This window comes from Diceros bicornis, chromosome 37, assembly GCF_020826845.1.
Source record: "Diceros bicornis minor isolate mBicDic1 chromosome 37, mDicBic1.mat.cur, whole genome shotgun sequence".
NCBI lineage: Eukaryota > Metazoa > Chordata > Mammalia > Perissodactyla > Rhinocerotidae > Diceros > Diceros bicornis.
The window spans coordinates 19,730,887-19,753,532 of record NC_080776.1 but is presented as its reverse complement, the minus strand read 5'-3'; the positions used below and the strand labels follow the sequence as shown (position 1 = coordinate 19,753,532).

The window sequence follows — 22,646 nt, the reverse complement described above, 5'->3', positions numbered from 1 at the left end:
CTTCTATGGGGAAATTTCCAAAAGTTGAATTCCCATTATTAACAGAACAGCTGAACCAAACAACTTTTCCCTCACAATACAGAAACAAATGGGTTAATAGCAGCAGGGGGAAAACAGATCTTGAGGGGAACTTTTGGACACAATGACAAAAAGTTATTGGAATTAAATAATTAAGATATTAACTTGAGGGGGGCCGGCCCGGTGGCGCAAGCGGTTAAGTGCACACGCTCCAATGCGGTGGCCCGGGGTTCGTAGGTTCGGATCCCGGGCGTGCACAGACGCACCACTTGTCAAGCCGTGCTGTGGCGGCGTCCCATATAAAGTAGAGGAAGATGGGCACGGATGTTAGCCCAGGGCCAGTCTTCCTCAGCAAACAGAGGCGGATTGGCAGATGTTAGCTCAGGGCCGATCTTCCTCACACACACACAAAAAAGATATTAACTCGAAATATAATTTAAAACAGTCTTGAAGGGCCAGGCACAAAGGTGCTGTCTCATCCTAGTCCCAGGAAGACTGACTGAGTCAGGGAGCAGGTTCTCTCCTTGGGTTGGCAAACGATGACCCACGGGCCTAGATGCCTATTTTTGTAAGGTTGGCAAGCTAAGAATGATTTTTGCATTTTTAAATATTTGAAAAAAAAATTTAGTGACACATGAAAATCATATAAAATGCAAATTTTAGTGTCCATAAATAAAGTTTTATGGAGACATGGCCACGTTCACCTGCTTTTGTATTGTCGATAGCTATTCTGTGTTACAATGGCAACGTGAGTGGTTGAAACAGTGTGGCCCGCAAAGCCTAAAATATTTACTAACTTCCTCTTTATAGAAAAAGTCTGCTGATCCCTGTTCTAAACCATATTTCACTGCCATCAACTCTCTGTGTGACCTTAGCCTGGTCTCCTCCCCTCTCTGGATCCACCTTTGTAGAGGAAGGGGCCTGGAGAAGGTGCTGGCCAGGGTCCCCGTCTGAGGTCCAGAACTGCACTTGTCGGACAAGGCCTGTGAGCAAGAACACCCGCTGGTGCCACCTACAGCCCATGAGGAAAATGGCAGGCCTGCGGAGGACCAGCACCGGCAGATCTTTGGTGGAGCTCTTAAATGAACTCTCTCCCCCAACTGATGCCATCAGTGAACACAAACCTGGCTTTTACACATCTTTTAAACTGATAGACCACAGCTCCAAATAAAAATACATCTTCCAGCACTCACTTGTGGAATAATTGCTCCTCCCAAAATGGAAGGAATGCAAATTATTTATTACCACAGAGAACTAGAGAGGACAACATGTATGTTTTTTCTACATCTGAAGGAAACACAATGAAAAAGCTTGTTATCTGAAAAGCCATCTGTAGCCCACGAGTCACCATTCTCTGTACCACTTCATGAGACTCACCCACATTACTTCTGAACCTTCATGCTCTAAAAAACCGGGTAAGCAGATTTTTCACAGCTAAGGAAACCCATATCAAAGGAATGCAATAACAGAGTGACCTGGTTGGTTCTGCCAGCTCTGAACCAAGCTGAGGACTCGCACCCTAGAGATTCTCACCATGAGCCTCCGTGCCCAACATTCCCATCTGTGAGGAAGACAAGTGGAGCCTCACGCCCCTTCACAGCAAAAAACTCATGTTGAAGAACTGTCATCTTTCACCCTCCCATAAAACTCAAGTGCTGTAGAGTGTAAAACCCAAGTGCTGTAGAGTGCAGCATCTCTGCGTTGGCTGCAGTGAACCCACCCAAGGTGGGGCAGACAGTCTTCAGACATGGTCACCCATAAGTCCTCCCACCCTCAGCCCTCTTGCTGATGGAGTCTCATTGCCGTCCCCAATCTGGGCTGGTCTTGTGATGTGCCCTGAGCAGAAGGCAGCGGAAGGGACGTTCTGAGACTGCTGAGCCCAGAAGAGGATGGAAGCTTTCACTTCTTCCCTCTCGGAGCCTACCGGCCAACTGATAAGGAAGTCCAGCCTAGGCCACTGAGTGATTAGTGGCCGTGTGGAGAGAGCCCACCGAGGACGCAAGGCCAACTCAGCATGGAAAATAGTCACATGATACCCTAAGCGAGACCAGCAGAAAACCACCCAGCTGAGCTCTAGCCAACCCACAGAATTGCGAAAAATAATGTAGCAAGGATCAAAATCTCCATTTCTGGACTAACTTCAAGGCAAGGAAGAGACTCAGAATAGTTGGGCACAAGTTTTCTATGTGGTGTCAAGAGCCTCCAACTTACTTCATCATCTTCATCTTCATCATCATCAGATTCAAGAACACCATCCAGTAGCTCTTCTATAAAGAAAAAAATCAATGAATAACTGCAAACACAGTTGGGAGTCTTGGTCAATGAAATCCTTCAGCTGCTGCAGAGGTGTGTAAACATCTCTTCCTCTAAAGAGAATTAGGTTACATCAAAACAATCATGTTCTTGATACCATTTCAGCCATAGTTGGACATCATCCTAAGCAATTTTAAATCTCTCTCTCCATTTTTATCAGAACACATTAGTAGTAGCATGAGAAAAGTTAAAAACCAACATATAATTTGAGAGAAATTTAGGGGAAAGAAAGTAAACTAATATTATTGCTAGGCACTGTGCTAGAGACTGCCACACATGTTACTTCACTCAATCCTTACAAAGATTTTGTTGACTCTTACCCCCATTTTATAGAAAATAGCAAACGGAGGCACAGATAGGCTAAGGAACTTGTTTGTGGTCACACTTCCAGTGAGCGACAGAGCTAAGATTCAAACCAAGTCTATTTCTAAATCCTATCATTTTTCCACAGAGGCCAGGGCTGGTGGTCATGGCAGGTGGGGTTCCTGAAGGCTCCTGTGGTTCATTGCTAGATCTTAAGAGTTTACAAAGGAGGAATAAATTAGTAGCACAATGGAATCAGAGAAAGAATGATTCTCTGTTTCTTCGTCTGCAAAACGGGTCTCAGACCACCTATTTCCTAGGGTTGTCGTGGGATCTTACAACACACCAGAACTAAACCACCCGGCCCAGGACCAGTACACAGCAGGCATTACACAGAAGTTGGTTACTTTCTCCTCCACGAAGCCTTCCCGATCCCTCACTGAGCAGTCACCTCTCTCATCCTTGAACACACTTGGCATTTTATCCAGAACTCTGATTGACTCACCACTTTCCGATGACCAATGTTTACTAATGAATGAATGGCTACTGACCTGTCTGGGTATCTTTCCCACTCCCCGTACCAGATTGTGAGTCCCTGGGGACAGAGCACCTGACTTACTCAGCCCTATATCCCTCTGCATCTTCCTTATTATCACTCGTTTCTTGTACAGATGACATGAAAGTAAAGAAAGCTTGGGCTGGCCCCGTGGCTTAGCGGTTAAGTGCGTGCGCTCCGCTGCTGGCGGCCCGGGTTCGGATCCCGGGCGCGCACCAACACACCGCTTCTCCGCCCATGCTGAGGCCGCGTCCCACATACAGCAACTGGAAGGATGTGCAACTATGACATACAACTATCTCCTGGGGCTTTGGGGGAAAATAAATAAATAAATAAAAATTATTAGAAAGTAAAGAAAGCCTGAGAGAAGAGGAAAGGAAGCCAAACAGGAAGTAGGAGGAAAGAAGGAACCAGAGGCCGTTCTTGAAGAGATTGCCCAGCACACTTAGAAAGGCAGCAGATTCACCTCAACTTAAACCCCCAAACCATTTCCTAGAAAGGAATACGTAGAAACTCTAGGACATCTGTGGTTCTCGACGCAGCCCTCGTTCTAAAGGGAAGGACTCCACTGCCTTGGCTGGACCAAGGGCAGAGGGACACCGACTTGTCTCCACCTCACAGGGCTTGCACATCGCCACGCCTATCATGGGCCGTGGCATCGTCACAGAACGCTAGTTAGTCAAGAAAGCTACTTTGCAGACAGGGGGATGCTATGTCATTCTGCATTGGGGCTGAAGCTTAATTACCTAACTTCTATCCCCTACTGGCCCATGAACAGCACTACTCCATTCCACCTTCAGTAAGTGGCTTTCAAAATGGGGATGCTGCTATATTCATGAATTATAAACCTTTCTTCTTCAAATGTGGAAATGACATTTTTTTTTTTTTTAAATCTTTGACATTTCATGAGGCCACAGGCTAGTCCAGCCACACTCCCCTGCCCTGAGTCTTTTGGCTCAGACTCATGCTATCCCCAGAACAATCCAGTCCTGCGAACTGAAGTACCTAATAAACCCCACTTCCTCCTCTCTGGGATGACAGGGCCATCAGCCCTGTTCCCGACACTGTTCCCTGGGTTGTGTCACCCACAAGGTGCCCTCATTCCCTAACAGGGCACAGCACTGGAGTTGCCAGTATCCTTTCTTTCCTGAGTGCCGGTTGCACATTGGAATCACCTGGGAGCTTTAAATACTATTCCCACCTGGGGTTCTCCCAGAGATCTGATTTAATTGGCGTGCGGCCCGGCCTTGGGGATTTTCAAATCTCCCCAGGTGACTGCCCTGTGCAGCCCAGGCTGTGAACCATGAGCTAGAAGAGCTCCCTGCGGGCTTCTTCCCGTGAAGAGCTTCTAGCATCTCCCCTTCGCCTAGCCTTGCTCAAGCAGCTGAGTTGGGACTAGAGGTGAGGAGAGTCACTTTTTACCTTCGCGCATGTGCTGAACAGGGTCTGTGCACTGGGACTTTCAGTGGTGGGGACTGCTGGGTGCCGGGGAAGGGCACGCGGAAAGATGTAAGTGACAAACTTGGCCCTGGATGCTGGCAGTGTACAGGTCAGGATCAAGGTGTCAGGAGTCCACAGAAAGACTAAGCGCTTCCCCACCACCCCAGTCCCATCCAAGGCTTCCTTCACCTTCCTTTCCTGCTTATTATGGGATGTGGGTTGTCATACTAATGGAGGAAACCAGATAAAAAGGGGATCACATCCTGCCAGTTGGCAACATAAATTTTTCAGGAGTGAATGAATGAATGTGGGAGAATGACATTTTCTACAGTGGTGCTAGAAAGATCGGCATCTGTTTTCACTATCTGACCCTAGGACCCTGGGTCCCCATTATGAGGTGAGGAAAGAATTAGGAGGGGGAGGCCCACATAAAAGAGAACTTACAGTTAGAGAAGGGTTTCTGTAATTGCTTTTGAATTCTTTTTGTCAACTATAAGCCTAAAGTGTGATGAGAGATTATTGATCCTGGGACAATCTGCCCTTGACTACCTGACTAAACTTTTGTTTGTGGGTTCACTTGGGTCTCCCCACCTCCCTTAAGGCCTCTTGAATGAATACCAAGATATGACAAGCCCCTCTAAGAAAGCCCATGTATCTTCCTGCCATATGTGAAAGATTCAAAAAATACGTCACAGATTCTTGCATTAAACAGACCTGAATTAAGCTGCTTGATGATAAATTCAATCTGGCGGGTCATTTCAGCATTGCCTTCTTTGATGAAGCAGCGAAGGATGTCTTCCATTCCCTAGAAGCATTGGCGAGAGTAAGAGGTAACATTTCAGTGTTTTCGGGGGAAACTACTTTTCAGTGGGGTACTTTCACCTAATAAAAGAAAATTTTTTTCAGGGGGAAGGAATATGCACAATAAAAATTCCTCTGCTCAGTACAAAACATTCTTTTTGTTCTTTTCACAATTCACAGTGCAATTGTTTTCTTCTTGTTTGACTATCTGACCTAATTATAACACATTTAGCAAAAAAAAAAAATTGTTTAATTTTATTGTATAAATATTCCCTTCAGTTTGGGCAATACGTTGTTTTGGGAGGTGGCTTCTTTTCTGTGTTTTCCTTATATTTATACACTGCCTTCTGGATTTTAGGGCCAAATATGGTCTGTGAAAAGTGAAACCATATGTTCAGAGAAGTAAATGAACAAATAACACGTGTTTTTAACCAGCTATCATTCTTTTTCTATCAAAAAAATTATAAAGTCACTGCCTTATGCATTATTTCTTTATTACAAAACACTAACAACAGAATTTTCAATAGTGACTAACAGAATTCTAGGAAAATGTAGAGGTAAGATACTAACTTAAGCACAAGTGTCTATTTCCCCTCCTTCCTCTTTCCTTGTGGGATTTGAATGAGTACGTATGGCTGGAGCTGATGAGGTCTTCTTGCCACCACAAGGGGAAAGTGTATCTAATAATGAACCCAAAACAGAGGAAGCAGAGTCCAGAGGTGGCAGAAGAGAAATGGATCTAGTGATACGTGAACCCTGATCAAGCAGTGCCTGAAGCTTATGCCTGGACTTTTCATTTATATGAGCCAGTAAATTCCCTTTTTATCTAGGTCAGTTTGGAATCAATAGCTCTAACTGAATCAAGAAATATGAAGTGTAGTTTTGAACATGGTGAGTTTCCATCATCTAAAGCAGAATGTTACCTTCTAGAAAGATTCAATCTGGATTATAATCGTAGCTTCCCCATAAATTAACTGTGTGACCTTGGGCAAATCACTTAGCTCCTCCCAGCCTGTTTTCTCAACTATAAAATAAGGGTGGCAACTTGAGTGAATATGAGATTCTTAAAAGATAAAGTATAAAACTGGGTGTTGGTTATGTAGATGTATATATTTGTTAAAATGCATTAAACTGTACATATAAGGCTTGCACACTTCACTGCTTACAAATTATACCTAAAAAAAGAGCTTCTAGTCCCACAGCTGGCACCTAGTTGATGCTCAATAAATGGCTGAGACTGTGCTTGCTGTGTCTGGTCAAGGTCTATGGCTCAGAAGAGTGATCTGGTAGCTGAAGCCAAGGGAATAAACGAGGTTCCTGGTGACGGCAGAGTGAGAAGAGAAGAGGGTAAGGACAGACCTTAAAGCACACTAACAGTTAACTGGGAGGCAGAGCTAGATACACCTGCAGAGGAGAACATGAAGGAGTGGTCTGGAAGGAAACAACAACTCTGGATGGTCCTTAAATCCAAGGAAGAGCTTTCCAAAGAGGGCCTGGTCAGCAGTGCCGAGGGCTCCTGGAGGACCAGTCAGACACACCTGGGCTTGTCTGACCAGAGGCGGGCCTGTTGTTGTCAGGAGAACGGAATTTTTTCTCTATCTCAAAAACTGATCTCTTCCCCATTCTCCATCCCCACTCAAAGTAAGGGCCAGAGAAGGGAGAATGTTAGCCAGTGAAAGCAGTGTGATAAACCTGAAAACTCCGAAGATCAGGATCACCACCCAACAGCTCACCCACGTCAACGTCTTTAACATCTTCACCAGCGGAGTGAGACAAATCATTCACAAATGCAGGCTCTCCTCTACTGTTTTTTTCCAGAGGCTACTTGAGGGAACGATTATCTGCTCATACAATGGAAGATCTTTTTATTCTCATCTGCACTCTTTCCTCTATCTCTAGCTCAGTTGTTACTTGGGAAAAAAATCACAAATTCCTGAGCCAGCCCTGGTGGCCTAGCAGTTCAAGTTTGGTGTGTTCTGCTTCGGCGGCCTGGATTCGGTTCCCGGTCGTGGAACCACACCACTTGTCTGTCAGTAGCCATGTTGTGGTGGTGGCTCACAAAGAAGAACTAGAAGGACTTACAACTATACACAACTATGTACTGGGGCTTTGAGGGGGAAAAAGGAAGAAAAAAGGAGTAAAATTGGCAACAGATGTTAGCTCAGGGCGAATTTTCCCCTAAAAGAAAAAACAAAAATCACAAACTGCTTCTCTGTAATTAGGAGGATTATTTGGGGGAAGATTTCTTTCTTTCTTTTTTTTTTTTTTTTTATAATTTTATTTATTTATTTATTTTCCCCCCAAAGCCCCAGTAGATAGTTGTCTGTCATAGCTGCACATCCTTCTAGTTGCTGTATGTGGGACGCGGCCTCAGCATGGCCGGAGAAGCGGAGCGTCAGTGCGCGCTGGGGATCCGAACGTGGGCCGCCAGCAGCGGAGCGCATGCACTTAACCGCTAAGCCACGGGGCCGGCCCGGGGAAGATTTCTTAATAGAAAACTCCCCAGTGAGAAATTTCATTTATTTTTTTAAACTATATATATCAGGTAAGGTTTAATCTAAAACGTAAATCATAGGAATAATAAAGCATAAAAATAGTATTTTATCATAGAAGTAATAATTTATCATTTCAGATCACCCAGGCCAAATAAAAATGCCAGGAGTCTTAAAGGGAGAGGACACCATTTCATGGACGGAGGTGGAGGAGGAAGAAGGGAATAGAAAATGAAGATTCCAATAAAATAAAAGCCACGGGCTCTTTTACTGAAAAAAATAAAATAGAATAAAAATGCCAGGGTAAATGGAAAGGATAAGAACAGGCACTTGCGTATCAGCCAGATGAGGGAAAATGAGAACATGAACAATGTGCAAAAAGTAAAGAAATAAGGGGCCGGCCCGGTGGCGCAAGTGGTTAAGTGAGCACGCTCCACTGCAGTGGCCCGGGGTTCGCTGGTTTGGATTCCAGGCGTGCACTGACGCACCGTTTGGCAAGCCATGCTGTGGCGGCGTCCCATATAAAGTGGAGGAAGATGGGCATGGATGTTAGCCCAGGGCCAGTCCTCCTCAGCAAAAAGAGGAGGATCGGCAAATGTTAGCTCAGAGCTGATCTTCCTCACAAAAAAATAAATAAATAAAATTAAAGTAAAGAAATAAGGAACTCGTGCCCCTGCCAGTGAGCTATGATTAAAGACCACCACACAGCAGACCGTATTTGTGTTACACAACTGATCATGTCCAGATTCCTCATCAGGTAAAACTTTGGGGGTCTATCCCGTCCTGAGTCTGGAGCGACACCGCAGCCCAGGCGTGGAGAGCTCTGGAGCCAAATGGCCTGGGCTGGCCGCTCCCAGGCTGTGCAACTTTGGGCGAGAGATCTAACTGCTAAACCTCACTTCCTCAGCAGCAAAATGGGCACGAACACTGTAACTCCCTCCGGGACCTTCGGGAGGATTAAATGAGATAGAGCACCTCTCGCAGGGCCTACGATGTGCCTGAACACTGTGCGTCCAACTAACTTAGAACCCGCCTCTCTCACGCTCAGCAACTCAGCACTCCACCGTATTCTGTTTTGTTCCAGCCCAAACAGCCTAGACTTACATCACTAAAGGTCTTCAAGAGAAATTTTCCCGTTAGAAATATAAGTATCTATTTTAGGTAGATATAAATACCTTCCTTTAGTTACAAAGGTTATACAGGTTCTTTGTGGAAAACTTGTAAACTATATAAAAGAAAAGAATAAAAATTGCTCACAATCCCCTATACTTAGAGATAATAACTGTGAACATTTTAAGATATTTCCTGCCTTTTATGGGCACTGTTTTACATAACTGAGACCATACTGATAATATAATGTTGTTTTTTATTTTTCTGGTTAACTTTATGATCATTTTCACATGTCAATAAAAACTTTATAAACACAATTTTAATAGCTGTAATAAATAATAACAGCAGCTAACATTTTTCAGTGCTTGTTATGTGCCAGGCACTGTTCTAAATACTTTATGTGTATTAGCACTTTTAATTCTCACAACCATCTTATGACTTTGGTACTAAAATAATCCTTATTTTACAGATGAAAGAAATGGATATGTTAAGAGGTGAAGTCATTAGCCCAACAATATACCACAATACACTAGGAAGTCACAGAGGCAAGATTCAAACACGGCCTCAGGCTCGGGAGCTCCCACCCTTAACCACTTCACCCTCCATCTCTGTTCTGACTGAATCATTCCCCTAATGTTGGGCATTTAGGTTGTTTCCTATTTTCCACTATGATCAGTAATGCTGTAATGGACATTTTGATATGTGAATCTTTGTTCATGTTTTGTATGGAGCTGCAGAATTATCAGGCAAAGAATATGAATATTTTTCCAAAAAATTTGTATCAATTTATAATCCTCTAAGATTTCCACACTCATTGTGAAAAGCCCACACATAATGGATGCTGTGGAATACAGCGAACACCCTCACCAACTGTAATGGCCATTTGCTGTATTTGTGGCTGATGAACACTTTTTATTTAAAAAAATTTTTTTTTGGCTGGCTAGTATTTTAATGAAATCAATTATTTTTTTAATTTTTAAAAATTAATGAATTATTTTCAGCACCAAGAGTCTAGTTTTTATCCACTGCCATACACACATGCCCCTTTATCTCTTTCGCCCTCTGCCCACTACCTTGACCTCTGGTTACCACTAATCTGTTCTCCTTATCTATGTGTTTGTTTTGATGAACACTTTTTAAACAGCTTCTGTATGACACATTAATTTCCCAAGGCAGCAGAATATTAGCACTCTCAGCCTCCCTTGCAGCTAGGGTGCAGACAGATGACCTAGATCCTGCCAATCAAATGTACCTATGTGGGACTGATTTGGAAGTGGGCAATGTGAAGAATCAGGTACAAGGGAAATACATATCTTTTTGACAGTTGGGTAGCAGCGGCATCCCAGCAGCAGAGGCAGAGTTTCTGGCATCCTGGTGTGAGCAGTGGGCCCTGGGGTGATGGTGCAAGCTGGAGGGGCGGCATCACTGGAGCAGCCCTGTGGAGTGGGTGGGCACTCCTCCTGGCCACGTACCTTCTCAGCCCAGCTCCCGGGGAGCCTTCACAACTAACAGAGCATCTGGCTGGCTCCAGCCCAGGGCGAATGTCTAGCTAGAGTTTAGGTCCCAGGGAAGAGCTCCCGGCTGACAATTACTCCAGCCCCGGGTGCAGGGTGCTTCGTAATGGACTTTAGGGCAGCCCTATTGATCTGATCTGCTTTCCAGCCCCAGCCCCTGACCTTGGTGGTCTTTTACAATTCAAACGGGCCTCTGGGCACTCATTTATCTTTTTCTCCTTTCTTTTTTTTTTTTTGGTATTATTTTAAGACCATCATAATACCATTTGGTACTAATATAATTTTTATGTATTCTTTGTCATTTTCCACAAGCACACAAATGTTTCACACAGTTGCAAAAACAGAATTCTTATAATGTCATATTCTGCTTTTATCCCTCATTATACAATACAAAATTTCCATACTGCCTCATACCACTTTTCCTAATTATCATCTTCAATAGCTATTAATATTTTGAGCAAAAGAACTATAATTTCATTAGCAATTCTTCTATTACCAGACATTTATGTTTCGGTTTTTCACTAATGTAAAAATGTTGAAATGAGCATCTTTATGCATAGAGCTCTTCTTCTCTGCATCAATAACCAGAGGAAAACGAATTAATCCAAAATATGGAGGTTTTAGCAGTTTTTCATATATACTACCAAACTGCTTTCCAAAAGGACTGTGCCAACACTGCAAATACCAGTATGATCTGAGAACATCAGCTGCCACCATGTTCCGGCATTGTGCAGGAGCTGATGTGAGGGTGCTGTGATTACGGACGATGGTTTCCTCATTGTCTGGTTTCCTTTATTATTGTTATTTGTAAAAACAATATACTACCCTTTATCAGTCTAAAAACTTCCTCCCGGATAACAGTGGAATGAGGGAAATTTCAGGGTTTTAGAAAAACTCTGTTGTGGGCATAACCTCCCTTAGGGGCCTGTCTTACAAACAGTTAACAGGAACTGCTTAGACGATGTGCCCAAAAGCTTCCTGGGCTCAGGCAACAAGGGGGTCTTCCATTAGCTTATGACTTTGATCCCTGTTAAAATGCCAGAGGGAAGCTTATGCTACTTACAACTTTATCTAAGCATTCCAAGTTTTATTTTTAAAGTCAATAATTCAGGGGCCAGCCTGGTGGCGTAGTGGTTAAGTTTCACGCTCTGCTTCTGGCAGCCCGGGGTTGGCAGATTCAGATCCCGGGTGAGGACCTATGCACCACTCATCAAGCCACGCTGTGGCAGGCGTTCCACATAAGGCAGAGGAAGATGGGCATGGATGTTAGCCCACAGCCAATCTTCCTCAGCAAAAAGAGGAGGACTGGCAACAGATGTTAGCTCAGGGCTAATCTTCCTCACCAAAAAAAAAGTCAATAATTCAGAGGCTGTCTAGAAACTTATGTCAGAAACTATAAAGGAAAATATTAACAGATTTGACTATAATTAAAGCTGTCATAAGACCCAAAACACCATAATTAAAGGCAAGTAAAAAACTGGGGACATAGTTGTAACATATTTCAAAAGATAATAGCTCCTAATTTCCCCTGTGATTTCTTCTTTGATCCACAGGTGACTTAGAAGTGTGTGGTAGTGACCCTCCAAGATGGCCCCCAATGATCCCCACCTCCTGGAATTCATGCTCCTGAGCAGTCCCCTCCCACGTCGTACCAGGGTTCGTCTGTGCAACAAACAGATTAAAAGTGATGGTACCTCACTCCTGAGATTAGGTTATAAAGGATACTGTGGCTTCCATCTTGCTCATTCTGTCTCTCTGGGATCACTCACTCAGGGGGAAGCCAGCTGCCATGTCAGAGAAGCCCTATGGAGAGGCCCATGTGGCAAGGAAATGAGGTCCCCAGCCAACAGCCAGTCATGTGAGTGAGCCTGGAGGCGGATTCTCCAGCCCTAGTCAAGTCTTGGCTGCCTAGGCCGAAGTCTTGACTAAAATCTAATGAGAGACTCTTAGCCAGGACCATCCAGCTAATTTCTCTCAAACTTCTGTCCTACAGAAACTGTGAGATGATAATTTTTTTTAAGCCATTAAGGTTTGGGGTAATTTGTTAAGCAGCAATAGACAACAAATACAATTGTGCTCTTTAATTTCCAAACATTTGGGGATTTCCTAGATACCTTATTATTACATTTATGTTTTTCACCAACTTTCATCATTATGTATTCAACCTTTTTTCTGCCTCATTCTCTCTGTCTCCTCTCCTTCTGGGACTCCAATTACATATGTGTGAGACCTCTGGATATGGTCACACAGGTCTCTGAGGCTCTGTCCCTTTCTTCACCTTTTTTCTCTCTGGCCTAGATGAACTCTAAGGGTTGCCCTCCCTCATATCCTACACCTGCGAGTGTCCCCTCCCCACTTGGCCCCTGTTTCTTTAATGCCATTCCCTCCCACCTTCTCCACCCCTTTGCCCTGGAAGTCTTTCCTCCATGCTGCCTTTCACACTTTTTGATTCCATGTCACCTCCATTCTTTCTTTCTCTTCAGCCTACATGTTTTCTTCCTTGCTCTCTGCCTTGGTTGAAAATTCCTCTCTTTCACCTGAATGACCATAATGCAGAAATTAATCAAGTTTATTTTCCCCCATTCTATATTGAAAAAGCAGATTTTTGATTTAAAAGCAGTAGGCAATTAAGTTCCATTGTTTACTGTGACCACACAGAATGGTTCTTAAGTTTTTATCTCTGGCATAACTGTTCATGTAATTTTAGATGAACAAAAGATTTAGCAATTCTTCTAAGTAAGCAAAACTAAGTGGAAGAACGTGTTTCATTGGTCTCAAACTGAATTTAGCCTGTGGTTTGACTGGAACTATTATATTTAATCCCTTCATCATAGCATTTAATATGCACACTGTTAACCTGGTTTCATACGTCATAAGGAAAAAGGACCAAAGTCCAGTGGTTTTGCTGATTAGATCTACAAACATTTGTCACCTCAAAAGAAGATGCTAATCACCTGAGGCTTGTTTTAGACTTCCAATATAAGCTAATGTGTAAATGTAATGTAATTAATTGTAATTAGTAATGTAAACACACTAAATATCGAATTCACTATTTACCAACCAAACCAAGTACCAGACAGTTTTATCACCTTTCTCAGCTTTTCTGTTCCATTTGGTTGCTATCAGAATGTCTGGAGATTAAAAGAGTGTTTCAAAGAGGTGAAGGGATGCATTTATATGGTGACTGACAAACAATAATGTACAACCAAAATTTCACAATGTTATAAACTATTATGACATCAATAAAAAAAAAAAGAGTATTTTAATTGTACCAATTCTCACTACTGCCACTATTCCTCCAGGAATCCTGGAGATGAACGTGAGTGATGATTTTCTTCATTTCATCATTTTCCTCCTACGCTTCTCCTACTACAAAATCCATAAGCACTCTCAAAGCCCCAAATGAAAATGAGTCATTTAAATTAAAAACAAAAAACAATGTCTTCAATTTTCCAAAAATAAACCCTGCTGGGAACTTTCTAACACCGTGGTTCTTAATCATTTAGGAACTAGGGATCCCTTGAGAATCTGATAAAAGCTAGACTCTCTCCCCAGAAAACTGCAAATATGTACATGGCATACAATTCCAGGGAGTTCCTAAACTGTCTGAAGCCCCCCATGGAGCCCAGTCTAGGAACTCCTCGCTCTAATAGCTACTGAACCGTGGCACTGACAGAAGCTTACACATTGCTCGAGCACATCCTCTTACCATTGCTCGTGCTTCCTCACGAATGGATGGAACAGAAAGAATGCTGTACAGGGCTCCATTCACATACGGCTGTATCTTTAAGGGGAGAAAAAACAGTCATTTACAAATTCTCAAATACTATGCAATTCAATTATCAAACACTACACTTGAGAACAATCTGGCTAACAGGAGAGTGAGCGTGACCATCTTCACAGCTCTCCTGAGCTCCAGGATGCATGTTTCCAAAGGACAGACGTCTCCACTTCATGTCCCAGTGACAGCTACAACCGAGAGTTCAAAACCAAGTTCACCATTCCCTCCCAAAGCTTAGTCCTGCTATGTTTCATTGCTTAATTAATGTCACCCTGATCACTCAGGCTAGAACCTCTGGAGTCATCACTGATTCCTCTCTTTTCACTCCCCAGTGTTGAGTCTCCAAGCCATCTTTGATAGGAACCCTTCTTTCCCATGTGACTGCTACTGTCCTTGTTCAGACATCACCGTCCATGACCTAGGCCACATCAGATCTCCAAATGGGTCTCTCTGCCTTCGATGTTCACCCTTTAATCCAACCATCATATCACTGCCAAAATTCTACAACATGGGCCAAATCATCCTTCTCCCTACCTCGGAAACCTTCCATAGAGCCTACCTGGAAAGCCCTAACTTCTTAGGAAGGTATAGCACACAGGACCCTTCAAGGTCTGGCCTCTAAATCATCTCCTTCTGCTCCTCCCTTCCTGCCACCATGAAGTTCACACAGCATGGATTCCACACTACTTCAGGAACCCCCCCACCCCAACACACACACACCACGCCTTGGCCTGGTTCTAGCAGTTCATCTTGCCGGGAATGCTCTTCCCACACGTGTCTATCTGGAAAGCTATGATTCATCCTTTAAAATTCAGCTCAGAAATGTCTCATACTGAGCCTTTCCTGAACCTCTAGACAGGGTGCTCCACTCTGCTTCCCATACATCCCTGCACTACTGTACCGGATTCAGTATATTTTCAAATATATACTTATGCCTCCCCTATTATGAGCTCTTCAAGCACAGGACCCATGTTTTACTCACACAGGTAACCCCAACATCGAGTCAGCACAAGACATGGTACACGGCAGGTGCTTGCTACAGAGAGCTCCCTTCTGAGCAGATGTGTGCCACACCCTCTCCACAGCGACAGAGGAGGGCTCACTTCCCACCACCCTTTCCCAGCACTGGACTTTATTATCGCTTTTAATTTTTACCCATCTAGTGAGTGAAAAAAAGCATCCTATAGTTGTTTTTATTTTCATTTCCCTGACTACTAGCAAAATTAAACATCTTTTCATGTTTATAGCCCATTGAGATTTACTATTCTGTAAATTGTCCATTTATATCCTTTACTCTTTTTCGTCCTGTTAGCTTTTCTTTTCTTTCACTTTTACTTATCAATTTATAGGAGCTCTTCATATATCAGGTATATTAAACTTTTGTCATATGTGATGTACATTTTTTATCAGGGTATCATTTGTCTTTTGACTTTGATTATGGCATCTTTTTCCATACAAAAAACTTAATGTTCATATAGTCAAATATGTGAATCTTTTTCTTTATGGCTTCTGAGTTTTGTCTTGCAAGACCATGGCTATTTCATACAGGATACACGTGTGTAGCATTTATTTGTGCGGCAAACACATTTCTAGGCTCTAAAATATACACTGGTAGATTTTCCAGCTCATTTTCAAAGCAAATGCACTGGCAACAGTTAATGACAAGATTTGAATCTTTTGGTCTATTCAGTTTTCAGAGCTGACATACTGGTTCCAATACTTGAAACCAATCTTCACTAGATGACAGAATATATTTCCCATTGGCCTCAAGTGCCTGAGTTGAATAAAATGGAGAGCAGAGTTCATTCAGGTGTAGAAGTAGTTAAGAGCTCAGTGATTTTAAACTACAAAAGGCACAGCACACACTGTAACAACTACCAGACCTCTACCTGCTAAAGCAGCCCGGGTCACTCAGCTGATGGGGCTGAGAGAATATAAGAAGTGAAAGGAATGAACAGAATGGGAGTTGTCTGAAATGGGCACAGACGTGGGGAAACCAAGTGCTTCACTTTGACCCAGCAGTACTCAGACCTGTCCTGCTAAGAGACCCCTGCACCTGATCCGGCTAAAAGGTCAGATTTTTGCTGAGGCTTTGGCTTCAGGTGCAAAGTGTTGCCAGGGTTTCTTCAAAGGCATTTGTGGAAAGCAGACAAGATAATAATCATATTGTTTATTAGTTTTTGTTAATTAGTTTATCCAGACCTCATTTTATTTAAAAGGGGCTTGCAGCCCATAGGTTAGAAGACTTAGAAAATTGCATGAGTGTTAGGGAGGACACCAGTGAGAGCAGAAGCTAGAACAGGCATTCTGCAGGACAGTTCCGCAGGACTCTGCCCTGAGACTGACATATAGGGTGAGCCAGCAGTGATGAGTGTCTGCAGCCCAGGGGAGCTCTGCACGGGCCCTCGTGGGGCAAGTGTGCGACGTCCACTGAGGACCGCTGTGGCAGCACAGAGTTAGAAGCAGCCCAAGTGGATGCCCCTGGGGGAAGGGATACTAAAGAGGAGGGCTGCAAACAAGGGCTGCTTGGCAGTAGCGAGAGTTAAGGAACTAGATGTACATAAAGCAACAGAAAGGTCCTAAAAACACAGTGAAAAAAGTAGGAAAAGAATGAGCTCCAGAGCACAATGCTATTTCTACAAATGAAATACACTCACACACAATATTAAATACATTTGCAGGCTACATGCGTGTCCACAGACACATATTAAACATAACAGAGGAGTGTCAACATGGGGGAGGAACGAAGCAGAGACAGACGATAAAGAGAAAAGAATAATGCATGAGAGGGAGCTGGCACAGGTCAGGGAGGGTAGGGTGCTAATCAATGGGGAGTGGAGGAACAGTCTCCTGCTTCTGCCTTCCAGAATTTACAACTTATCAAAGCTCTGAAGTAGCTTATGCAAACACTCGGAGGAGGGAGAGTGCAGTAACTCTCGCGGGCCAACCCTCCCCCAAGCTTAGGGCTAGCAGCGATGACAGTACCTCATGGTTTTCATGGCCGAGCAGATCTGAAAGAACTTTCAGCACGAGGCCTGCCACCTTGGCGCACATGTTCTTCCCTTCAGGAAAACAAGACAAAACATGACACGTCTAAACTCAGAGGCACTGCTTCAAGTCAAGCAGACTCCTCTGCTTACGAGCTGTGCGACCCTGGGTGGGCCACTAAACCAATCTGGGCCCCAGTTGCCTCCTCTGGGATTCCTCAGGGATTATTAATATCTACCTCAAAGGCTGATGCAGAATTCAGTAACTTAGTATAGGCTGGCACACTCTGAGTGCTCAGTAAATGGTGGTGGTTATTATTATGCAGACAGAGCACAGAGCTGTTCATCAGAGTGAAAGCACAATATCTTCTAGGGCAATGTTCTACCTCCCAAGTGCATACACCATCATCATAAAAATCACACAGGTATTTTAGTAATTCCAAACATCATCATAACAATCACTGCAAATAAATGGATGATGATAAGAAAAGCTGATTATAATCTGATAAATGTTTTAAAGCTAGGATATTTGCATATGCTATTTTTTGAAAGAGAAGATTGAAATAACAGTAATTCACTCAACAACACACAGTTAGGTGGTTCAGATTACAAAGCATCCAAGGGTGAAGAAGCTTCTAACGAACACCCTGGAGCTACTTATCCACGTAACCTTCTTCTCCCCACACTGGGCTGCTCAGCCTGAGGTCAGCCAGCGGCTGGACTTGGCACTGCTTCTAGAGAAGCTTCTTCCATCCCAGGTAACAGATCATTTAAATGAGATGGAACCTGCAGAAAAGCTAAAATCACTAGCTTTATTGGTAAGTACATAAACGACTTGAGATGTCCAGATGAGAATCCCCATTTCCAGGGGGTGGAGTGGGGAAGACAACTGCAATTAAGAGCCAGGAGCATGGTTATCCTTGCTCTGCCACCAACTGGATCCTGTAGAATCTTGGCAACATACTTCTTCGTCTTCAGATGAAACGGATCCAAATTCTTAACTTCCTACCTTTGAATAAGGCAACGAAGATGAAGAAAAACGTAAACTAATTTAATTTCCTCTTAATGTGGGTACTGCATATGTATAAAATATTCTTTCCAAAGCCAGAATGGAATTTTGCCTTGAGGGATTCAACAGCTTTATAGCTAGTTGGAAATGCTTTGTACTCTTTCCGCTTTCAGTTTTCGATGAGGGAAACTAAACTAAACCAAAGGCAAACCACATCAGGCTCACTGGTAATCCAGATTCAAGGGTGAGCATCCCTTCCCCTCCCCACATGCAGCCCGGGGGCGGGGGACTGAGGCTGTGAGACCTGCACTCCGGAGGCAGAGGTTCATGAGCAGGGCCACCGAGTACTCTAGCGTGTAGTCAGATAGGCAGTCGGGGTCCTTCAGAATATCAATCAGCCAGAAGATGAGGCCATCTCGAATCATCGCTGTCTGCAGTGGGCGCCTAGGATGAAAAAGCCTACATGTAAATTAAAGCTGGCAGGAAACGTGTCGTATAAGAGTACGCAGTACTGTGACTGCGCATCAGAAAAGACGCAGTGCATGGAAGAGACAGACTGAGGAATTTCTTACTGTTAGACCCACACAACTGAAACAACAACAATAAATGCTGTACCCCCTTCCAGGGACATTATTAAGGGTTTAAAGAAAGATAAGGCAGTAAGAAGACCTACTTTGAAAGTTTCCTTTTCAATATTTAGAATTAGCAGAATATTATTTCAAATATTTAATAACTATTTATTGATAGCTTTCGGTCTACTTAATCCAGAAAACAGAGTCATAGAAATAGTTCACTGACAAACAGATTTTTACCTAAATTCTAGCCTATATAATCCAGCTTAGGCACTTTGAGCTGTGTAAAAATAAAGAAAACAAAAAAGAAGAGGAAAAAAACAACTCAACACCATTTTGATTCAGATCTCTAGAGAGTAAGAGTAATTTAATAATCTGAGTAATATAATTTATATGAAATTTATTTTCCACCCAAAGTCCAGGTGTAAAATCTTATAAAATCCAATGCCTCATCAAAGTGTGTTATGGTGAATGTCATCATATCAGTCTTAAAAACTGACGAGACTAAGCATGGTTATCACCGTGAGAAGTCATCTGAAATTTCTGAAAGTCCAACACCCCGGTGGAACCACCACTGTGCATCTCCAAATTAACAGGTAATGGTAAAACTACTACCCAGGCAGGTATCTGTTCATGCTGTTCTTAAACACTACACCCACCTGATCGATGTAATTTATTAGAATACAACAAAGACTGTGCTCTTTTGGTAAGCCTAGCTACCTTCTACATTGATCATAGAGACTCTGGAAAACTGCAAAAACATTAAGCACATTTCCAGAACAGAAAAGCTTAAATTACTATTTGGAGAAGAAAAAATTGGCAGTACGATAAACATCTGCATTACCAGGCAGAAGTATTTCTTCACCATATCTTATCTCTGTTACTTAACTACAGGTATTGAATTTCTAAAAATTTTCCAGATACAGTCAACATCAAGCTAAATTATCTTTATAAACAAACAGAAATGAAGTGTTCATATCACTTCATCTGACGAAGTAGAATCTCTCGAGATTACTTACAATTCTGTTCAGTTCACACAGTTAGAACAAGAAATTTTCATCAGCAGGGACCTGGCAAATAGGAACTACATACCTACAGCTTTCCCCCACTAAACATTTACCTACTTAGAATATTTCACTTTGCAGGCTTCAGGTAGTGAGAGTCAGTCAAATGTTAACCACATTTGATGGGAAGAAAGTTGTGTTCAGAAGAGGAATGACAGAAAAAGCTGAGGACTCAAGGTACTAAAGTTCTTAATAAAGTCAAAGAGAAAGTGAGGTGGTCACAAGGGAATATGGATGCTGGAAGAATTAGCATACGACCCAGCAATTTCACTCCTAGATACCACCCAGGAGAAAGGCAAACATATATCCACACAAAGACTTGTATCCAAATGTTCATAGCGGCACTGCACACAATAGCCAAAAAGTAGAAATGACCCCCATAGCCAAAGTATTGATACATGCTACAACATGGATGAAGCTCAAAAACATCACGCTAAGTGAAAGAAGCCAGTCACAAAAGAACCCACACTATAGGATTCCATATGAAATGTCCAGTGCAGGTAAGTCCACGGAAAGTAGAGCAGTGGTTACCCAAGGCTAGGGGTAGGAATGAGGAATGACTGTAAACAAGCATGAAGTTCCTTTTTGTGGTGACAGAAATGTTCTAAGATTAGATTGTGGTAACGGATGTACAACTCCGTAAATATACAAAAAATCATAGAATTGTACAATTAAAATGGGTGAATTTTGTGGTATGTAAAGTACACCTCAATAAAGCTGTCCATTAAGAAACAAAGCTCTGGGAGGACATCAGATCTGGTTCAAGAAGAGGTGTCTGATTTTTAAATTCCTGATGTGGAGCGGTTCCAAGTCATGACAGGGTCCAGGCTGAGACTACAGGGGGTGTTGCTGGGATGTATGGACAAGGAACCAGGCGGCTCCAACCCTGATTTCCATAGAACTTCCTACTCTGTTCATCTATGTGCACATCGCCCACAACCGACTGTGAGCAACCTGAAGGCTGAGGCTCTCAGGTTTACTCACGCGTACATCTCCAAACCTTGCACGTGGCCTGGCCTGAGACACAACCTGGCACCTGGTCAGGACTAGATAAGGTTCATTAGGACAATACAATAGTGCTTTAAAAATGTCTTCCTCCATCCACAGCAGTCTTGAGCAGGATGGTTTACAGGATTAGAGATAAGCTTTCTAGCTCTATCTTAGAAAGTGACCCAACCTCTCCTAACTCTTAGCTGAAAGATATCATCTGCCTCTTAGGTTGTCACTAGGACTAAATAGGCACAAAATAACGTCTAAAAAAAAAACTCCAATTTGATTTCACAGGAGCCACCATGACCTAGTGCTCACCTGAGGCTGAACTTCTGCAAGGCCCCAAGAACATTCTCCTGGGTGATCATGTCCTTGTCTTCCTCCTTCAGCCTTTCCTCCAGCATCCGCAGCACCTTTGTGCTCTGGGCAAGGTAGAGGCGACCTATTAATAGAACCAGAGATGAAAAAGGGAAAGAGTTTATCTTGTGTTATGTTCATGCTCCAAAACCACTTTCTATGAAAACTTTGCACATAACACACGTAGAGTTTGGGTAATTTTATATTCTAAAAAACTTACTAAAAGATATTTCTTCTGCAAAGTTGGTTTTAATCAACTACCTAATGAACAGAAAATCACTCTTCTTGTAATCTAAACATGGTTCATCACTATGTTCTTATGCAGAGCACTGGCCTTTATTTACCTAAAATTTTGAACCCACAAGTCAGATCTACAAGGAGAAAGGGAGTGGGGAATTTGTGTGCTATGAGCCCCTTAGTCTCTACAATAGAGGCAGCAAAGTAGTGCTTTCTGGCCTTGCTCCTTGATCCTTCTAGACATGCCTGTGGCCTGGAGAAGAAGTTGGGAACTATACCTGGGACCCTATTTATAAGCCTTGAATTGTCACTAGCCTGTTGTGGACTTGTATCTTGATACAGACAACGTTAATTTTGGACATGAATTTCAACAGTCTTATATGAACAGTCCCTGGCACACACTCTGGCTTATGATAAATGTTTGCTAAATGGATGGAAGAACGAACAAATGAATGAATGAACAAACTTTTGGAGTATCATATATTCATAATTTGAAAACTCCCTTTATTCATGTTAAAAAGAACTCAAACAAGGGGCCGGCCCGGTGGCGCAAGCGGTTAAGTGCGCGCGCTCCGCTGCGGCGGCCCGGGGTTCGCTGGTTCGGATCCCGGGCGCGCACCGACGCACTGCTTGGTAAGCCATGCTGTGGCGGCGTCCCATATAAAGTGGAGGAAGATAGGCACAGATGTTAGCCCAGGGCCGTCTTCCTCAGCAAAAAAAGAGGAGAATTGGCGGATGTTAGCTCAGGGCTGATCTCCTCACAAAAAAAAAAAAAAAAAAAAAAAAAGAACTCAAACAAATTAGAACTTATTCAAGATAATGGCACTTTGTAAAATAATTTTGAATTTAGTTATGGTGGCATGTTGCTTTTGGAATTTTCAAATCCTCTTGATTTAAGAGGTTATAGTCTTTTGAAGGAAATGGTACAGTGATTATTGGGATCAGCTTTAATTGTTTCACCAACTTTATTTTGCCTTAAGCAGAAAATGTATTACCTGTTATATACAGTCATGTGCACATGACGACGTTTTGATCAACGATGGACCGCATATATGACAGTGGTCCCATAACACTAGTAACATATAGCCTAGGTGTGTAGTGG

General features: G+C 42.9%; 1 protein-coding gene across 8 annotated transcripts in view; it reads right to left on the bottom strand.

Moving 5' to 3' along the window:
- Positions 1-22,646, bottom strand: part of ARMC9 (armadillo repeat containing 9) — a 150,494-nt gene that overhangs the window by 62,789 nt on the left and 65,059 nt on the right. For all 8 annotated transcript variants that reach the window (XM_058533192.1, XM_058533190.1, XM_058533191.1 and 5 more), the window contains 6 exons: positions 21,269-21,392; positions 18,629-18,768; positions 17,314-17,390; positions 14,257-14,331; positions 5,345-5,435; positions 2,230-2,285 (listed from right to left, as the gene is read on the bottom strand). In XM_058533192.1, the coding sequence (XP_058389175.1) occupies positions 2,230-2,285; positions 5,345-5,435; positions 14,257-14,331; positions 17,314-17,390; positions 18,629-18,768; positions 21,269-21,392 (563 nt within the window). The remainder of the gene's footprint in view (positions 1-2,229; positions 2,286-5,344; positions 5,436-14,256; positions 14,332-17,313; positions 17,391-18,628; positions 18,769-21,268; positions 21,393-22,646) is intronic.